This window comes from Xyrauchen texanus, chromosome 27 (assembly GCF_025860055.1).
Source record: "Xyrauchen texanus isolate HMW12.3.18 chromosome 27, RBS_HiC_50CHRs, whole genome shotgun sequence".
Lineage (NCBI taxonomy): Eukaryota > Metazoa > Chordata > Actinopteri > Cypriniformes > Catostomidae > Xyrauchen > Xyrauchen texanus.
The window spans coordinates 7,967,416-7,985,585 of record NC_068302.1 but is presented as its reverse complement, the minus strand read 5'-3'; the positions used below and the strand labels follow the sequence as shown (position 1 = coordinate 7,985,585).

The 18,170-nt window shown below is 42.0% G+C and overlaps 1 protein-coding gene across 2 annotated transcripts in view; it reads left to right on the top strand.

Annotated features, from left to right (window-relative positions):
• LOC127621297 (small serum protein 2-like) overlaps positions 1-17,624 on the top strand; it is a 32,065-nt gene extending 14,441 nt beyond the window's left edge. Inside the window, exons 1-4 of one of the 2 annotated variants that reach the window (XM_052094837.1) lie at positions 8,081-8,165; positions 8,408-8,489; positions 14,464-14,584; positions 17,119-17,624. In XM_052094837.1, the coding sequence (XP_051950797.1) occupies positions 8,163-8,165; positions 8,408-8,489; positions 14,464-14,584; positions 17,119-17,245 (333 nt within the window). In that variant the 5' untranslated portion in view covers positions 8,081-8,162 and the 3' untranslated portion in view covers positions 17,246-17,624. Of the gene's footprint in view, positions 1-8,080; positions 8,166-8,407; positions 8,490-14,463; positions 14,585-17,118 lie in introns of those variants that run through there. The other variant, XM_052094838.1, reaches the window with a different exon arrangement.
• The last annotated feature ends 546 nt before the right edge of the window (positions 17,625-18,170 follow it).

Below are 18,170 nucleotides of genomic sequence, written 5' to 3'. Positions count from 1 at the left end.
CTAGAGGGTGTCCAATATAATCAATGCAAAATCATAAATTGTAGATGTACCCTTGAATCTCTAGATGCAAACTTGATGTTTATTTATAATCCTAGTCCAAACTCCCTCCTTTAGTACCAAGTTTAAATCTCTCTCTGAATTACCTCTATATTAACAAGTATTAATACACTGATGCCTCATGACCCTTTCCAAAAGCAGTAATCACCACTTTTAGAGATATGGGGATCTGTGTGAAAGTCCCTCCTCCAAATTTTCCTTCATCGCATCTAACACACCACAGGGCTTACGCACATACAAGAATTAAAACGGGGAAAGCCCTGTGGAGGCTTGCAGGACCTCTTGCACTGCAAATAACAGGGGTTCGAGCCTCTTATCCCAATTCCAAGCATCTTCGTGCATGAACTTCCAAATCATACTCTTTAAGGTCTTATTAAATAAATCGACCAAGCCATCTGTTTGTGAATGGTACATGCTTGGCCAAATCGATTTAATACCCAATAATTCATACAGCTTGTCTAGTGTACATGACATGAATTTAGTGCCCTGATCAGTGAGGATTTCTTTCTGAATCCCCAATTGATAGATTATTCTGAAGAGTGCATCCGCAAAGGCACTGCTTCTGGATATTGCGTTGTGTAATCCACCAAGACTAACACAAAGAAATACCCATGTGCTGTCCATACTAACGGCCCAACGAGGTCTATGCCAAGTTGTTCAAAATGAACCTCGATCAGTGGAAGGCGGTGATCCGCGTGCGAACATCCCCGTGAATTCCCAGCCAATAGAAGTGGGCCATGAGATGACTTAGTGTTTTCCCTTATCCCATGTGTCCTGCCATCAGATTATAATGAGCCGCCTGGAATAACATTTCCCGACGGCTCTTTGGTAATTACAAATGGGTTGTATTTTTCTCTGTGCGAGTGTGCTGTGTAACTCTATACACCCAATCTTTTATAATTGAAAAATATGGATTTGTGTGTGTGTGTGTGATGTCCGGCTGAAGACGCTGACCATCAATCATTATCACTTTGTCAAACGCGTGTTTCAGCGTTTCATCACGCAACTGCTCTAGAGGGAAACCTTCTACAGGGAATTCCCTAAGGGCAGGGGAGGATGACACCTCCCCTTCCCCAGTGTCAGCCTGAAGTGGAGCAGATGCAGATGGCCCAGGCCATGCCTCCACAGCCAGAGCTTTGCACATCCTACACCAATTTACTTCCTCACAGGACCCATCTGCACACAGCCCCTCCATTAAAAAATGAAAAGCCAGCCAATTAGTCCAAAATTAACAGATGGGTGAGGCGCGGAGTAACCACTGCCTCAACATTATGCTTTTGTCCACGGAACATTATTGTGACAGTCACTACAGGATATTTTTGAACCAAGCATTGATGAATGGAGGTTTGATTACAACCTGAATCCACCAAGGCTTGGTATGTACCCTCCTTAATACTCACGGGTACTTGGTACGTACATGCTCGTCCAGGGGGGTCAGGGACCCAGATCAATGCTCCCAACTCCAATACAGGGCACTGCTCTCAGACATGACCAAGCTCCCCGCAACCCCAAAAGACCGACCCAGGCCTCCTGCCCACACTCGTGGTGGTGGACTCCTTCACCTGTGAGGAAGACTAAGAGATGGGATTTGTTAGAACAGGGAACCCCCATGAACGGGGAGCAGAAGGAAGAAGTGGGGAGAGAGAATAGGGGAGGAGACAACGGGGGGAAGGGGCGAGGAGCGCGCCGGCCCACTGATATGCAATCAGATGGTCTTCTGCCAGCTGGACCACTTCATCCAGCCCACTCGGCTGTCCCTTTTAGCAGCCAGGAGATGAACTCCAGCAACACTAATCTGATGACATCATCTGTGTCGCTGTCTTCCTTGGCCAGCACCCACCGCTGGTAGGTTTCACAGAGCTGCTGAGCAAAGGCAAATGGGTGGCCGACTTTGCTCAGCATCAGGGAGTGTGAATGCTGGCAGTGTTCCTCTGGGCTGCAGCTGACCCACTGCATGATGAACTTCTTCAACCTCATGTAGTCAGTGACCGGAAGTGGTTGCACTGCAATCTGGGACTCCTCGGTAAGCAGCGGCAGAAGATGTACTGCTCATTGTTTCTGCGGTCACCTCAGGGCTTTGTCCTTGTGCTCAAAGAGCTCGAGGTAGGCCTCCATTTCATCTTGATGCCCCATCTTCGTGAGCAGCACGTGAGGGTTTGCTGCTGCTGTGGAACCGACCACCTTCTGGGTTACTAAGCAGCACCCGCCGTCCTCTTCCTGGGCCTGATGGAGTGCCTCAAAATGCTGCTGCTGCTCCACGTGTATGGCCATGATGGCCTGGTGGATGCTGGCAAGGGACCTGAAGACATCCTCCACCAGCGATGACACAATGACAGTGTATTCTTTTCCCTCTTTTTCCTGGTTTTCGGCACCAGTAAAATGGTTCAATGAAATGAGGAAGCGGGAATCAGTGATTCAAACTGAGGTATGTCACTTTTATTTGATAAATTAAACACATCTGCATCAAGCGTGATGTTAAAGCTTACAAAACAGCCGACAGCGGCCCACACACACACATACACACACACACACACACACACACGCACACAGCTTGTCAGCTGGGTTCTCTATCTCTCGGGTTTTGGGCAGCCTTTTATCTCCCGCCTCTAACTGTGAACATAGAAATCAGCAATTCATCTCAGGTGAAAACCCTTACCGCTTCTTCTCTCCCCAGACGAAAGCTCGGCCATGTCCTCTCCTCCAAATTCACATTTTCAAAAATTTTCAACTTTTCCTTGGCTAAGAAGTGCAGGACAGAGATGAAACACGGCGTTCAGGAGAAGGAACCAATGGATGAGAAAAATAAGGAATCAGTCAATCAGAATCCAATATCTCATCGCTCATATGTGCTCACACATGCTCAGAAGATGAAAATATAATGGATGTTTCAACTTTAGGTAAAACAGAACCGTCATTTACAGAAGTTCTGTTTTTGAGGCTGTTGACAGAAAATATCAACTCGAGAGCAGATGGAGCAGATACTTTTTTACTTTCACTCAAGTATGTTTCTGGGTATATACTTGGACATTTAATTGGGTAAACTTTTCACTTGATATCCATAGTGTCCACTTTTGAAGCCTGACTGAGCAGCTTGTTTGAGGTAGGCAGATATCTGATTGAAAACTGCCCTTTCAAGTTTTTTTGCATTGAATGGGATGAGAGAGACTGGTCTGTAGTGTTCTAATTGTGTGGGGTTAAGTGCAGGTTTTTCCAGCAGCAGGGTTACTCAAGCCTGCTTAAATATAGTGGAAAAATGCCTGTAAGTAGAGATCTGTTAATTATGTGTGTGTGCAGATAGGGTGGACGGAGAGATGGCCTGGAGAAGGTGGGAAGGAATGGGGTCAGGGGAACAGGTGGTGGGGTGGTTGGAGAGGAGGAGTTTAGAGACCCCAGTGTCAGTCAGAGGAGAGAACATAGAGACAGAAGAGCTGCATACAGGAGGTGGGTATTTGACATCAGTGTGGTGCTGAGAATGTATTGCTGATGGCTAACCATCTTAGAAAAAAATGTGGCAAAGACATCTGCTGTCAGTGATGTGTCAGGCGATGGCAGGGGAGGACAGTGAAGCATGTTGAATGTTCTAAAAAAGCTGTGAGTGTCTGTGGTGTTGTTGATCTTGTTCTGGTAATAGGAAGTTTTTGCAGATTTAATGTTATCTGAAAAAGTTGAAAGCAGAGACTAATACTTACCAACATCTGCTGGCTCTCCGCCATCTCCTCTCAGCCGCTCTGAGGTCAGTCCGATGTTCACGAAGGACGTCAGAGAGCCAGGGGCTGGGTGGTGTCATACATGCTGGCCTAGAGGTGAGGGGACAGATGCTGTCTAGACAGGTTGTTAAAGTAGAGCTTAGTGTGTTTTTGGCAGTGTTTACATCCAGGGTGGGAAATACGTTTTGTGTGGGAAGAGAGGTAGAGACAGCAGTGGAAAGGTGTGAGGGTGAAAGAGAACGGAGGTTACGGCAAAAGGAAGCCGAAGGCTTCCTTATAGACATATAGATGGGAGAGTCATGTTGAATTGAACAAAGTATTGATCAGAGACATGTAAAGGAGTAACAAGAATATTTGAGTTGGTACTGTTATGTGTAAAAATGAGGTCCATCTGGTTGCCCGATCTGTGAGTTGCTATAGTGCTTAGTCTTTCCAAGTCAAACGAGGCCAGAAGAGCATGAAGTTCAGTGGCCTGGGGCTTGTCTTGGTGTATGTTGAAAACTCCAAGAACCACATGTGGCCTACATTCTTCAGTGAAGGAGTACAGGAAAACATCCAACTCCTCATGAAAGTTTGCCAGCTGACCTGGAGGGTGATAGATGCCAACAACCTGCACTTTTGCGGGTTGCATTGTAGTAATAGCATGGAATTCAAAAGAAGTATTGTTACATAGAGAGGAGTGTGGTGAAACTTTCCAGTTGGTTTGAATGAGCAAACCTGTTCCCCCACCCCTACTGGTGTGTCGAGGGGTGTGAGAGAAGGAGAAGTTGCTGTATCCTCTGGACGTATCCATGATTCTGTCAATGTGAGGATGCTGAGGGTGGACTGTGTGGTGTAGGCTGGAATAAAGTCAGCTTTAGGGGTCTTGTAGAGTCCATGCCTCTATTTTGGCAGCATGCAGAGGACCAACAGAATATTAGGCAGGTGGTCTTAATGTTTTGGTTCATCTGTGTTAGTCAAATGGAGATCAGGCTTTTTGGGTCAACTTCTGTTGTTTTAAATGTGCTTTTGAAATAAACCTGACTGGACTATTAACTTCTTTCTAAATCTTATAGGTAGGTAAAATTAGCAAGGTTCATATTAGCAAGGTTTTAGTGAAGGAAAAAATTCACAGGATGTCTGCTTAGATTCTGAGTAATCTCGCAAGAAAATCTGCAATCAGTAAAATTTGTTGTCTGCTAAAGTATTTATAGGCATATTTTTTCAAAATGTTAAAACTGTAGACAGACGAAGCGATGCACTGCACAAGACATGAGCCAGAGCTGTTTCTAGCTATAAGCTGTATAAGCAGCCCCTTAGGGCCCCAGAGCCAACATGGGGCTCCGAAAAGCAAAGTTGTTGTTTTTTTTTAATATATTTTTTATATAGTTATTTATTGTTATTTAGTCATTTATTGTTAATTTGTATAGTTATTTAAAGGAGCATTATGTTACATTAACATCAAGCTTTTAAAATGGGTACTGCAGTCCAAATTCAAAATATTGGAGAGAGTTGTCTCCCCCGCCGCCTCCTCCCCAGATTCAAGGCTCACATGTGTTGCCAGGTTAAGAACATGCAACAGGAACAAGCAAACTGACAATGGCAAGCGACGAGCCTTACACTGTAAGTTGATCAGCTAATGAATACTTTTGCAGTGTTTTTATTGTTTGCAAATTATAAACCAATTAATGTGGAGTTTCTTTATTTCTGTCAATGTTAGCTAGATGTATTGCTGGCTTCCATGGCTGCAGCGTGCTGTGTTTGCCCATAAACTTGTTTCAAATCTAGCAACCCAGGGTGTAAATATACTATTGGGAAATGATTTTGTATCTATTCAGATGTGACATGAAAGTCACAGAGTGTTTACATTAATATACTTATAAGTCTAACAGTACTGAGACCAAAACAGTGTTACGCCACTGCCCGCAGTTAAATCCAAAGAAATAATTATTTTGTATTATTTAAGGCCAATGGAAGCAAAAATTGACACATGCAAAAAGCGAGAAGAGAACAGAAAGTTTGGCCTTAGCTTTAAACATGCTGTGGTTCAGCCTCTGCTGAAACAACCTAACCTTGACCCTACAGTTTTTAGAATTATAGGCCTATTTCAAAATTGTCTTTTCTGTCGAAAATCTTGGAAAAGGTGGTTTATTTGCAGCTTTATTCTTATCTAACCATCTTCAACATATTTGACAAATTTCATTCAGGCTTTAGGGCACTGCATAGTGCTGAGACTGCACTATTAAAGGTGACCAATGACATTTTAGTCTCCCTGGATTCTGGCAATGGGGCCATTTTAATCCTTCTAGACCTCAGTGCAGCATTTGACACGATCGATCACTCCATTATTTTAAATCGCCTTGAGAAGGTGGTTGGCATCCAGGGAGTGGCATTAAACTGGTTTTCCTCATATCTTAAGGAAATAACTTTTTCTATCAGTATTGATAATCACTTCTCTTCCCCAACACTGCTCACATGTGGAATTCCACAAGGCTCTATGTTGGGTCCTCTGCTTTTTTCTTTTTATATGCTTCCTTTAGGCTCCATCTTTCAGAAGTACCATGTAGCCTATCATTGTTATGCTGATGACAAACAATTTTACCTTCCTGTCAGGTCTAACGATTGTTGTTCCATCATTAATCTCATCTCCTGTCTTAAGGAAGTTAAATTATGGATATCTGAAAACTTCCTCATGCTTAATGAGGATAAAACCGAGGTCATTGCTTTTGGCTCTTCATTACGTATCACTGACATTACAAATCAGTTGTGTACTTTGTCTTTAACCATACACAATAGAGTTAAGAACTTGGGTGTCATCTTTGATTCTGACTTATTATTTGATAAGCAGATAAATGCTGTTGTTAAAGGAAGCTTTTTTCATCTAAGGTCCATTGCTAAATTAAAACAGTTTTTCTCACAGAAGGACTTGGAAATAGTGATTCATGCTCTTATTGCATCACGGCTGGATTACTGCAATGACTTATATGTGGGTCTGTCTCAATCTTATTTCTCACGTCTGCAAGTAGTCCAAAATGCAGAATCTAGAATTCTAACGGGTACCATGAAAAGAGAACATATAACCCCAGTTCTCGCTTCCCTACATTGGCTTCCAGTTAGTTACAGAGTTAAATTCAGTGTTGGGCTGTATGTTTATAAGGCCTTGTATTGTTTAGCCCCTCAGTACATTCCCAATTTACTTCATCTACATTCGGCACCTAGGTTGCTTCAATCATCAAATCAGTTACTCCTCTCTGTTCCTCGATCCCATTTGAAAACCAAAGGTGATCGGGCGTTTGTGGTTGCGGCCCCCAGGTTGTGGAATGCACTCCCATTTGTCATTAGGTCTTCTTCCTCATTGCCTATATTTAAATCTAGTTAAATAGTTAAAAAGTATTTGAAATATTGATAATATTCACACCAAAAATTACAATTTCACTTTAGAAGACATTAATTTAACAGTTAGAGGCATATGGATGATGTTTCTGCTGACTGTCAGTTCTATTTGGAGCTTCAAATATCTGATTACCATCCACTTGCATTATAAGGACCAGCTGAGCTGAAAGATTTTACTGTTTTTCTTCAAACGTGTTCTGCAGAAGAAAGAAAGTCATACACATCTGGGATGGCATGAGGATTAGTAAATGATGAGCGATTTTTGGGTGAACTATCACTTTATTTTTGCTCCCACACATTAAAATAACCATGGTTTTACTAGTAAAAGTTTAGCAAACATGACTTTAGTAACATGGTAAATCTTGTAGTGATGGTTTTCAAATACCATAGTTAAATAATAGTTTCTTTAGTAAAACAAGGTTTAATTTTCATAAGGTTTATTTATTTTTTATTTTTTTTGCAGTAACAATAGTTTAATTATGGTAGTAAAACCAGAGGAACCACAAAATTCTAATTTTATTATAATATTTTTCATTGTCCTGTGTTATGATAATGGTTTCACTGCAAGTGTTATGGTTAAAATATGGTTACTACTAAAACCATGGTAAGTTTTGTGGTTATGGTTTTACTACAAATACAATTGCTCAACTATGGTTACTGTACCTACTAAAGCCACAGTTATCATTTATTTATTTATTTGCTAGGGAATGCAAAACTATTGCACGGGAATGCTAATTCGGGGGGGAACAATGTTTGAGGTTTTGCAGAATAAAAGGGACAGTGTAGAGTTCAAGTGACTGCTAAAAGATGTCTGTTGACACAGGAAAACAAACAAGTTGATCGATCAGGATGGTTTTGCAACTGGTTAAAGGGACACGTCCACACTGAAATCAGAATATCTGGGTTGAAATCAGTAGCCAATGAGGTCATGTCAGCAGTTACGCAACTCTTTTGCTTTTATTTAAAAAACCTTGTGTGGTATTTGCTGCATTTGTTCAGACCAGCATCTTTACTACACTTGCAAAAATGGTAAGTTTAAAAAAGTTACCACTTGGTATAGCATTTATACATATTGAGGTGGGTCCAAGTCATGATTTATTAACAATAAATTATGTCACAGTGTTGCTTTGCTTTAAATTGACCAAAATCGTTAAATTGTGTTTATTTCCAGGATTGAATTCTATTTTAAAATCCAGACTTTTGGACCCCACTATACAAATAATGTATTGTTTTCTATAATAATATCTGTTTGTTTTTTATGTTTTTTACAGGGATTTTTGGCTCTGGGTTTGGTCTTTTGTGCCTTTGTTTCTTTAAGCGATTCTTACTGTTTCTTTTCCGCTCCAACATTAGGTAAAAATAAAACACATACACACAATACAAAATACTTTTTGACCTCACACACTGTGAAAGAATGACTGCAAAGACCTTTTCTTTTAAATTCAACATAAACATGGAATCAAAATTGAATCTATACTTTCTTAATACACATTTCTTAATGTGTCTGATTCACATGTGCACATTATTTTGAGCAACAACAAAAGGTTATATTTGTTATCTTTCATCAGAATTAGCATTCAGAATGAACATGTTCACACATGATATTCATTCAAAAAACATTTAACACGTAAAATGTTCTTAATCGCGATAAATGCATTTACCATTAATATAGCATAAATCAGCATAAACACTGGTTTGCAGGGTGGAACATTTGTAATGTGTCTGCCTGGAGTCATTACACTGACACAACACACACAACAGTGCTTCCCTGTCTGTGATCAAATGATGGAGAAAGGAGCTCTTGACACTATTTGTTGTACAAAACAAGCCCAGATGGGACTTGTGATAGAAAACTTTTAGACTATGTAAGGCACATTTTAATTACCAAAGAAGAATGTCAAGTCTTAACTATAACCAAAACACAGAATAAGACTGCAAAACCTTTTCAAAGCAACTCTTGGTGGTGGCCGTGCAACCCTGATGTGAATCGTGAATGTAGCTTCACAATTGCTGTAACAGAGCGGATAGCCGCAGTCTACCGGCAGATTAATATTGTGGAGGTTGAGAGTTTCATTTAATGCCCATTGCAATGAAAGTGCATCTTATGTGGGGACTAGTTCTTTCAATAAGTCAAACCCCCACTTACACTTTGGGAAACGTTTAATGTTACTTGAATTGGTACGATTTTAGTGCATTTCTATCTTTATATTGTGAAAGGCTTTGTTAAGAAAATGTTAATCATTTATTATTGTTACATATTGTTTTAGTTTTTTTCCTGAGATAGAAATAAATGCATTTTGAAAGGTAAAGTAGATGGTGTCAAATCTCAGCACCTTCAAAAATCTGCGATTAATCGCGCGATTAACTAAAAAATGTATGTGATTAAAAATTTTAATCGACAGACAGCACTAATCTAAATGTAATAACTTGCTCTGCCTATTAAATGACATTATTTTCTTCTGATGTCACTTATAACTGCACTTATACCTTTGGTTAATATTAACGATTAACCAAATAGCTATTTAGGCAGTTTTAGCTACTGTTGTAGGAAAAACAGCGATAGTTAAATCATTAAATTAATGCTATACAGTAAAGCCTAATGTTGTCACTCCTAGAAAAATAAAGTTGCAGTAAAGTAGTTACCTTATCTTAAATAGTTACGTTTATTCCATATGATCACTAAGTTAAGTGAAATTAATCAAAAACGTTTTGGAGATGACATTACTCAATTCAGTTGAGAGAATGAGTTTACTTAATCAATGGTGATTAATGTAAAGGTTATGGCAATATTAAAAACAATGCTAGATTTGAGAAATAAGCATTATATTTGGGATAGGCTGAGATGCTCCCGAGGGACACCTGACTTTCAGCCTCCATAACTTGTTAAAAAAACTCCTCAACAGTAGGTTTCAACCAGTGTTTGTTATAACCAGTCATAATAGGGTAATTTTAGTTACACTAACTACTTTTTAAATAAGAAACAGAATGAAAAACACAGTTCCCCGTCTGTCGCTCTCTCCACGTTGTGTCGGAGAAGCGACACTAGGGGTCTCTCTTGAGCGCAGAATATGCCTCTGATCCATTGAAAAAAGGCCAATGAGAAGTTGGCAGTCAGTATTTGCATACCCCGCCCCCCGACATACCGGTATAAAGGTGAGGCAAATACTAGAGTTCATTCAGAAAATTTTCTTCGGAGCCGATGGTTGTGCATGCTGTTCGCAGTGAAACACACCCGTTCCTGTATTCCTCTGACGCTACTGCATGCTGTTGGATTGAGGGCGCATTACAGCGTCGATTCTTCTCCTTGCACGGCAGTGCATATTGCCCCTGGGCGCTTCGACAGCGCAGTATAAAAAACTCAGACGAGTTTTAAAAGAGTGATTTTCTTTAAAAGAGTGATTTTCTTTAAAAGAGTAATTTTCTCTAAAAGAGCAAATACACAGTGGCGTTGAACGTCCTTTTCAGGACGCGTCTTTGTAAAGATGCCTTTCCGCCCCTGTGTAGTTCCTGGATGCGGTAGAGTGCTGTCCGTTTCAGACGGCCACAGGTGTTGTCTCGTGTGTCTGGGCAGCGATCACACCGAGTCTGCGTTTGTAGACGGTTCATGTTCTCACTGCGAGAACATGACCATGACAACGTTGCGGTCGCAGCTCGCTTACAACCGTAAGCAAGCCACTCCAGCCGCACCTCGCATTGCTCCTTCTTCCCACAGGATTGAGAATGGTGTGAGTGGCGCTGGAAGCGATTCGGGGATGGCAGCGGGTGCGGCTCCGTCGGGTACCCCCCCTCGGACCACCCGTCCCAGGGCATGCTTGTTGACTCCCGTCCGTGCTCGAGGCAACAGCAGCTCGCCTCACAGCCAGCTTGCCTATCCTCTAGAGCTAGAAGTGGATGAGCTCGCCGCTGCATCAGAGAGCGCGGTGTCTGATGCAGATGACTCCCTTGGGCTGCCGCCTTCGGGCCAGCACGCCCAAGCCGAGGCTGACGCTCATATGTCCGACATGCTTTCCCGGGCCGCCGCCAGCATGGGCTTGGACTGGAATCCCCCGTCCTCCCCACAGCCATCGCGGTTGGATGACTGGTTCCTGGGGTCCCGACGCCGCTCACAAAGGCCCCCCCCGGTCCCGTTTTTCCCGGAAGTGCACGATCAGCTGACGTCGCTATGGAGGGCACCGTTCACCACACAACATCACAAAGCCACACGCTCATCCGCTCTCGCTACCCTCGACGGCGGAGCGGCCCACGGGTACACGACGATCCCCCTGGTGGATAGGGCTGTTGCGCTCCATCTATGCCCCGGAAACCCTACCACCTGGCGCGGTCGCCCTGTAATCCCTTCCAAGGCCTGTAGGACAATATCTTCGCTGACAGCAAAGGCCTACAGCGCTGCCGGAACTGCCGCTTCCGCCCTGCACGCCATGGCCCTCCTGCAAGTCCACCAGGCCAAGGCGCTCAAAGAACTGCACGTGGGTAGCCCTGATCCCGACGTGCTGCAGGAACTGCGCTCAGCGACCGACCTCGCCCTCAGAGCCACGAAGGTCACAGCGCAGTCACTCGGGCAGGCGATGGCCACCCTCGTGGTCCAGGAATGACACCTATGGCTGAACCTGGTCGAGATGCGTGAGACCAACAAGCTTCGCTTTCTCGACGCCCCAGTCTCCCAGTTCGGTCTCTTCGGCGACACCGTCGAGGACTTCACCCAGCAGTTCTCCGCGGTGAAGAAACAGATGGAGGCGATATCACATATCCTGCCCCGCCGCAAACCTGCCGCCACGGGCCCTGCCCCATCTGCTCGCCGAGGGCATCCCCCTGCGAGGAAACTACAAGCTACTCCACCTCAACCTGGGCCCAGCTCTCAGCCCACGCGTCGAGTGCTCCGCAGGAAGCAGACGCCCCCCGTCTCACGGACCCCCTTGAGGACCCGGAAGGCTCCCAGGCACTCCTGAGACGGACGACCCAGAGCCCAAGACGTTAGCTCCAGAGATGGTAAGACCACTCCGTCCTCCGGTGGAGGGCCAGGAGGACAATTTTCCTTTAACTTTTCTTTTGCCGCTCCCCTTAACCGGGGCAGCAGTACCCAAATTCTCAATAAAAGAGCCATTTCCTTTGTCTCTGGGTCATCTGGCCCGCAAATGCCGTTCTCACGGCACTCTGCTCCCAGATCTCAACAGTCCCGGCACGCTGGACGCGGCCGCAGGCCAGCCTTCAGCCCCACGACTGTTCCCCGGCCGGCCGGTTCTGATGAGTCCAGAGGACGCCACTACAGGACCTCCTCCTCAGTCACCAACCCGCCCCCTGCCGGATGTCCGGAGCAAGGTAAGTGCTTTGAGTCTTTTCTCAGCACCAGAGCCTCGGGACGCGTCCGCGCCTCCCGACGGCGTACTACCTGCTCCATCCCGCTGCGAAGCCCCACCGGGTATGTCAAAAATAACCATCCCTTTGGTGCCCCTAGCACGGAGATTGGATGCGTGGCTTTCACTTCCCAACCCGTCTCGCTGGCTGGCCCGGACCATCCGACTCGGTTAAGCAATTCAGTTTGCCAGGCCCCCGCCCCCCTTCACGGGCGTCCGCTTTACCGCAGTGCACGGCCAACATGCCAAATTCCTGCGCGCGAAGATCACTACTCTCTTACTCAAAGACGCGATAGAGCCTGTCCCTCCAACCGAAATGAAGAAGGGTTTCTACAGCCCTTACTTCATTGTACCCAAGAAAGGCGGCGGCTTACGACCAATCTTGGACCTGCAAGTTTTCAATCGAGCGCTGCTCAAACTCCCGTTCAAAATGCTCATGCACAAGTGTATCTTGACAAGCGTCCAGCACCTAGATTGGTTCGCAGCGGTAGACCTGAAGGACGGATAACCTCCAGTTCCCTGATGGAGGGAGCGAGACGTTGTGTCTTCCCGGCCACGTCGCTGAGCCGAACCGCTTTAGTGGCCAGAACCATTTCCGGCTCCTCAGAAAAATCCTGAATGAACTCTAGTATTTGCCTCGCCTTTATACCCGTATGTCCGGGGGCGGGGTATGCAAATACTGACTGCCAACTTCTCATTGGCCTTTTTTCAATGGATCAGAGGCATATTCGGCGCTCAAGAGAGACCCCTAGTGTCGCTTCTCCGACACAACGTCTCGTTCCCTCCATCAGGGAACGGAGGTTACATCCGTAACCTAGACGTTTTCTTTTTTGTACAGCTGTTTATCTCTGTGTTTTAGGTTCAGTATATAAATAAGGATATTGTTTAGTTTTATTTGCATAGTGTTGAAAGTAAACTTGTGCATTCATACATAACATCAGTACTATTATATATTAATATGGTAGTGTTTTGTGCCTGATAGATGTTGCCCTTTTTAACCGAATCATGTAATTTAAAGGTGCACTCAGTCGAAGTGGCTTGTATTGGCTTACACTGACACCTAGTGGCCTGGATGATGAAAAGTTCAAACACAGTAGTTTGTAGTTACCAATGCCATTGTAGAAATTTACTTTGCACAGTAAGCCAGGATTAATGTGTTAAAATGTCAAACAAAAGGGCAGTTACTGAGATTAAGCAAGTAGGATTCAGCTGGTCATGTGATGCTAACAGGGCTACCTCCATGTGCGGACCCTCTCCATGTAGAATTAAACAGCTTTTATAAGGTTACGAATATGAAGGAACCCTTCATCTCACATGAGTGGTCATTATTTTATACGTATGCTTCAAATTTACTATTAATTTCTTTAGAAATGAGGGAAAAAATTACTAACTGAACTTTTAAGAGCTGCCATTTTTTGTTAGTAGCTCATTGTGTAGCTAACAACAAGCTTGACTATACTATTGACAAAGGCAAAACATTGCAACTACTGCACGCATTTTAAAAACTTACTACACATTGAGTTATGTTCGATATTGGGTCTGTCCAAAGACAGACAGTTTTGGCTCATCTTTGCTGAGGTTCAGAGAAAATATAGTATGAAAATAATGCACATTTGGCTGGACAATCCAAAATCTTTGAATTCATTTTCTCCGTTTCAGTGTTGGCTTTACTGCATTTTGCCTTTGTAGGCCAGAGCAGTACTTTAAATAATAAGTGGCATATAGCTTGGCAAGCCTGATATGAGAAAGAATATTAACATTGAAAATATTGTGCATATTAGCTTTAATGTTTAATTATGATGCCATCCATGATGCAAGAACAGCAAATATTCAGCAATAAAATGAGGTTAAAATTATAAGACTTATCCAAACATTTATTGAGGTACTCTTTTGGGTTTAAAAACACACATATACAGTAATAGATTTTGTATGTCCACTTTTAAGAAGTTAACTCTTTATCTTTTTCATTTTAATAGGAGCGAAACACTGTGTTGACGGTAATGATAATTCATTGCATTTACCGGGAACTACCTGGACAAGCAGCGGATGTCTCAGATGTACATGCTTCAAAAATAATGATATGAGATGCTGTGACAGGTAATACATATAACATGCTAATTTTGGTATACGGTTAGACATTTTGAAAACCATTTTGTGGCTGTCGATTACCTTAGATATGAATTTCAAAGATTTTACACTTGGTCATTTAATATGTTTTTACTGATTGGATAGCTAACAGATTGAAAAAAAGACAAAAACTGAGTTTGGAATGTCATATCTGTCTGTGGTAGAACTATTAAGAGTAGTATGGTAGAATGCATGCCATTCTGAACTCAGCCCAGCTGGCATTATTATCATCACAGAAGTGAACTCAGTGATATATTTACATATACATTTACACATTTAAATGTAGTCATTTAGCAGACATTCTTATCCAAAGTGACTTCCAAATGACACACATAGAAAGCAATTTAAAAACATCAGCAGTATAGGATTGCTAAGTTCTCACAGTGGCTGGAGTAGTAAAGATGCTAGCATAGAAGAAAGAGACAGACAAGACTTTTTATTTTTTTTAGTACATTAAGTGCAGGTTAAGTGCAGTAATAAGTGCAATTAGTGAGGGTTGGTTAAGTGCTCACAGAACAGATGTGTTTTTAGCTGGTTCTTGAACGTTGGGAAGGTAACAGCAGAAGGTAATGAGGGAATAATAGATCAGATTAATTTCTGTTTTGCGAAGACAGATTTATGTGGCCAAGTGTAAATGGAATATGCATACCCAATTAGATCAATCCAAGACACATGAAGTTACTATGTCTACATAGCTTACAAAAGGGGTTAATGGGGGTTTACCATAATGCATTTGTAATAGAGCACAACAGTCTGGTTCCAGAAGTAAAAATCCCATTAATTTATCCCATAGACAAACAGATTTTCAACATTAACTAATAAAACTTTAAAGACAGACCTACAGTGAGCGCTGAGGTTGTTCATCGATGGCATATGAAGACATCCGTCTGTGTTATCTCAACTTCATTGTTTAAAAATTGTGTTTGATACCAGAATTCATGGAAAACAACTACATTACCCATGGTACAGCAGAGAAAGATCCAGCCAATCAGAGAACCGCAGCCAACTAACCCATGAAACATGCCTCGGAGTGACCGCTGTGAATGACTTAATCGAGTCGGTCTCCCTTCACCCTTATGGTGCGTTCACATATAACGTGAAGCAACTGTTTCGCGCAGCGCGATTACATACAAAGTCAATACAAAGATGTGAATAGATGCAATTCACACCGGGCGGCGCGAATGTAGCAAATGACGCGACTCGAACACGTGAAATCGCTGCATTCGCGTATTTTTCAACTTGAGTGAGAAATTCGCTTGACGTATACAGAGACCGTACGAAAAAAGACATCGCTTGGAGGAAAGTGAGCGAGGAAGTTGGACTTCCTGGTAAGTTCTGAAAATGTGCGCATCTACTTGATTCCAGCTATTGGTTGTACTTTACTATGAACCAAGTCGTAGAAGCCCCTCCTCCTATCCTTTTATACACAGAGTTTAAACACAAATTTATAATCCAGCGGTCAAACTCGCAGGAGCAACGCGAGGTGAAAATTTTCTTTGTGTTGTATGTGAACGCACCATTAAACTACTTACATATTTGTACATATCGGGATATTTTGCAATAAACTCTAAATATATTGTTTCTATACTTAAAACAACAACCTAAAATAAAAATTTTTAATTCAATGACATAAATCGCAATGCTTCATGGGATTGTAGTTTGTGCCCTCACAAAAGACAGTAAGTACACAGCTTTGTACCTTTGAATTTTCAAATACTTTTTTTGGCCTCAAAACAAATTTTGCGATGTTGTTTTTCACCTCGGAGCTGGTTGGTTTGATTCATAGCTCAGCTGACAGCTGAGAACGTGGCCGGGCACTGTTGCGCTTTATTGAAGGTTAGCATGCAGCAGTGTGAATAAACATTGAAAAAACACAACTACCACATGTGTTACATGTGTTAGCATAAAACTGGTGTGATAAAATCGATAACTAATCATGTCTGCAAAGTTATATCCAATCTATCAACCCATGTTATGTGCAGATAAACAAGCAAACCGGTTACTTTAGTTTGAAACATGTACAGTAATGGGCGTGATGTGGCTAACTGTATAAAGCAAAGCTCACAAGGAACAAACTTCTCGCATCACGATGGTAACGTACCTGCAACAATCAGAATCTCACTAAATAGGACTTTACGGCTCATATAACAAAAGTATTTTCAATGAAAATGTGAAGTGATAAAAAAAAAAAAAAAAAAAAAACTACACATTTATGCTTTAAATATGTGTTTAATATGGGGATATGTGTCATTACTGTAAATAAGCACACGTGTCAATCAACAGATACCAGACTGACAGCATGTAGCCTATAAATGGTCTACAATGGAATATTCCCTGAACACTTAAAGAAACATTTTCTCCCATTGAATCACAAATATAAATACTGAGAATATATATATATATATATATATATATATATATATATATATATATATATATATATATATAAATACAGTGTATTTTTGTATATTTGTTCCTAAAATATTCTTTGCTTTTTGTCATAGGATGGGCAGGGCTTTTACCGAAACGGAAGGCTGCATTGTGAAGTATGATTACAGAACCTGCACATTTGAAGTTGTTCATGAAAAAGACAGCACCATTAAGTGTAAATATGGGGCCGTTGGAAAGTAAGTTCCATTGATTGAGAATATAAAGATCCAATTTCTTCAAATAAGTGATGTGTGTAATCATGCAATGTTTAATGTGTCCTGTTAACACAACCCTTCTGAAGAAACAAAACAAAAAACCTTACCCCAGCCTAAACTTATTTGCTGGTATTAGGTGGTCTCACAGCCTGGCCAGGCTAGTGTTTAACTTGTCAGCCAACTGGTCTCCTAACTTGACCAGCTTAAACATATCCAAAAACCCTCAGCTTAGGGGTTTTTTTTACAACAGGGAACAGAAAACAATTACATAGCTAAACATTAAATTTACACTGTCATTACCTAATCAAATAGTTATAAAATAATGTCTGAAACACACATGTACTGTGTTATTAAAGGAATTGTTCACCTCAAAATGAAAATACTGTCATTATTTACTCACCATCATGTTGTTGCAAACTCATATGACTTTCTTTCTAATGTGGAACACCAAAGAAATGGATAGAAATCATCTCAATAAAATGGCTGTTGAAAGAGAAACGAACATGAAAGTGTAAAAAAGCACCATAAGTGTAAGTATCAGAAAAGTAGTTTAAGTCTTCTGAAGACATACATTAGTTCTTAGTAAGAAACAACCTGACATTTTTATAAATTTTTCAGTGAATTACTGACAAGCACCATCCCCCAGAAACATGTTCTAGTCCAGTTGGAACCAGGAAGTAATCACGTTCACATAAACAATTTTGAGTGCCATTTGGAGGTTGCATTGTCCCCTCTTAGATCACATTTTTACTCCACTGATGGTTAGGTTTAGGGTTGGGGTTTGGGGGTAGAGTTAATCAAATACTCAATCCTGTTGACTGAATCACTTAAAAATTTAATTTGACTTGCTTTTGGTGCCACTCTGTGTACATTTCTATGGGATCAATTCCATGCCACATATATTTGCAAAA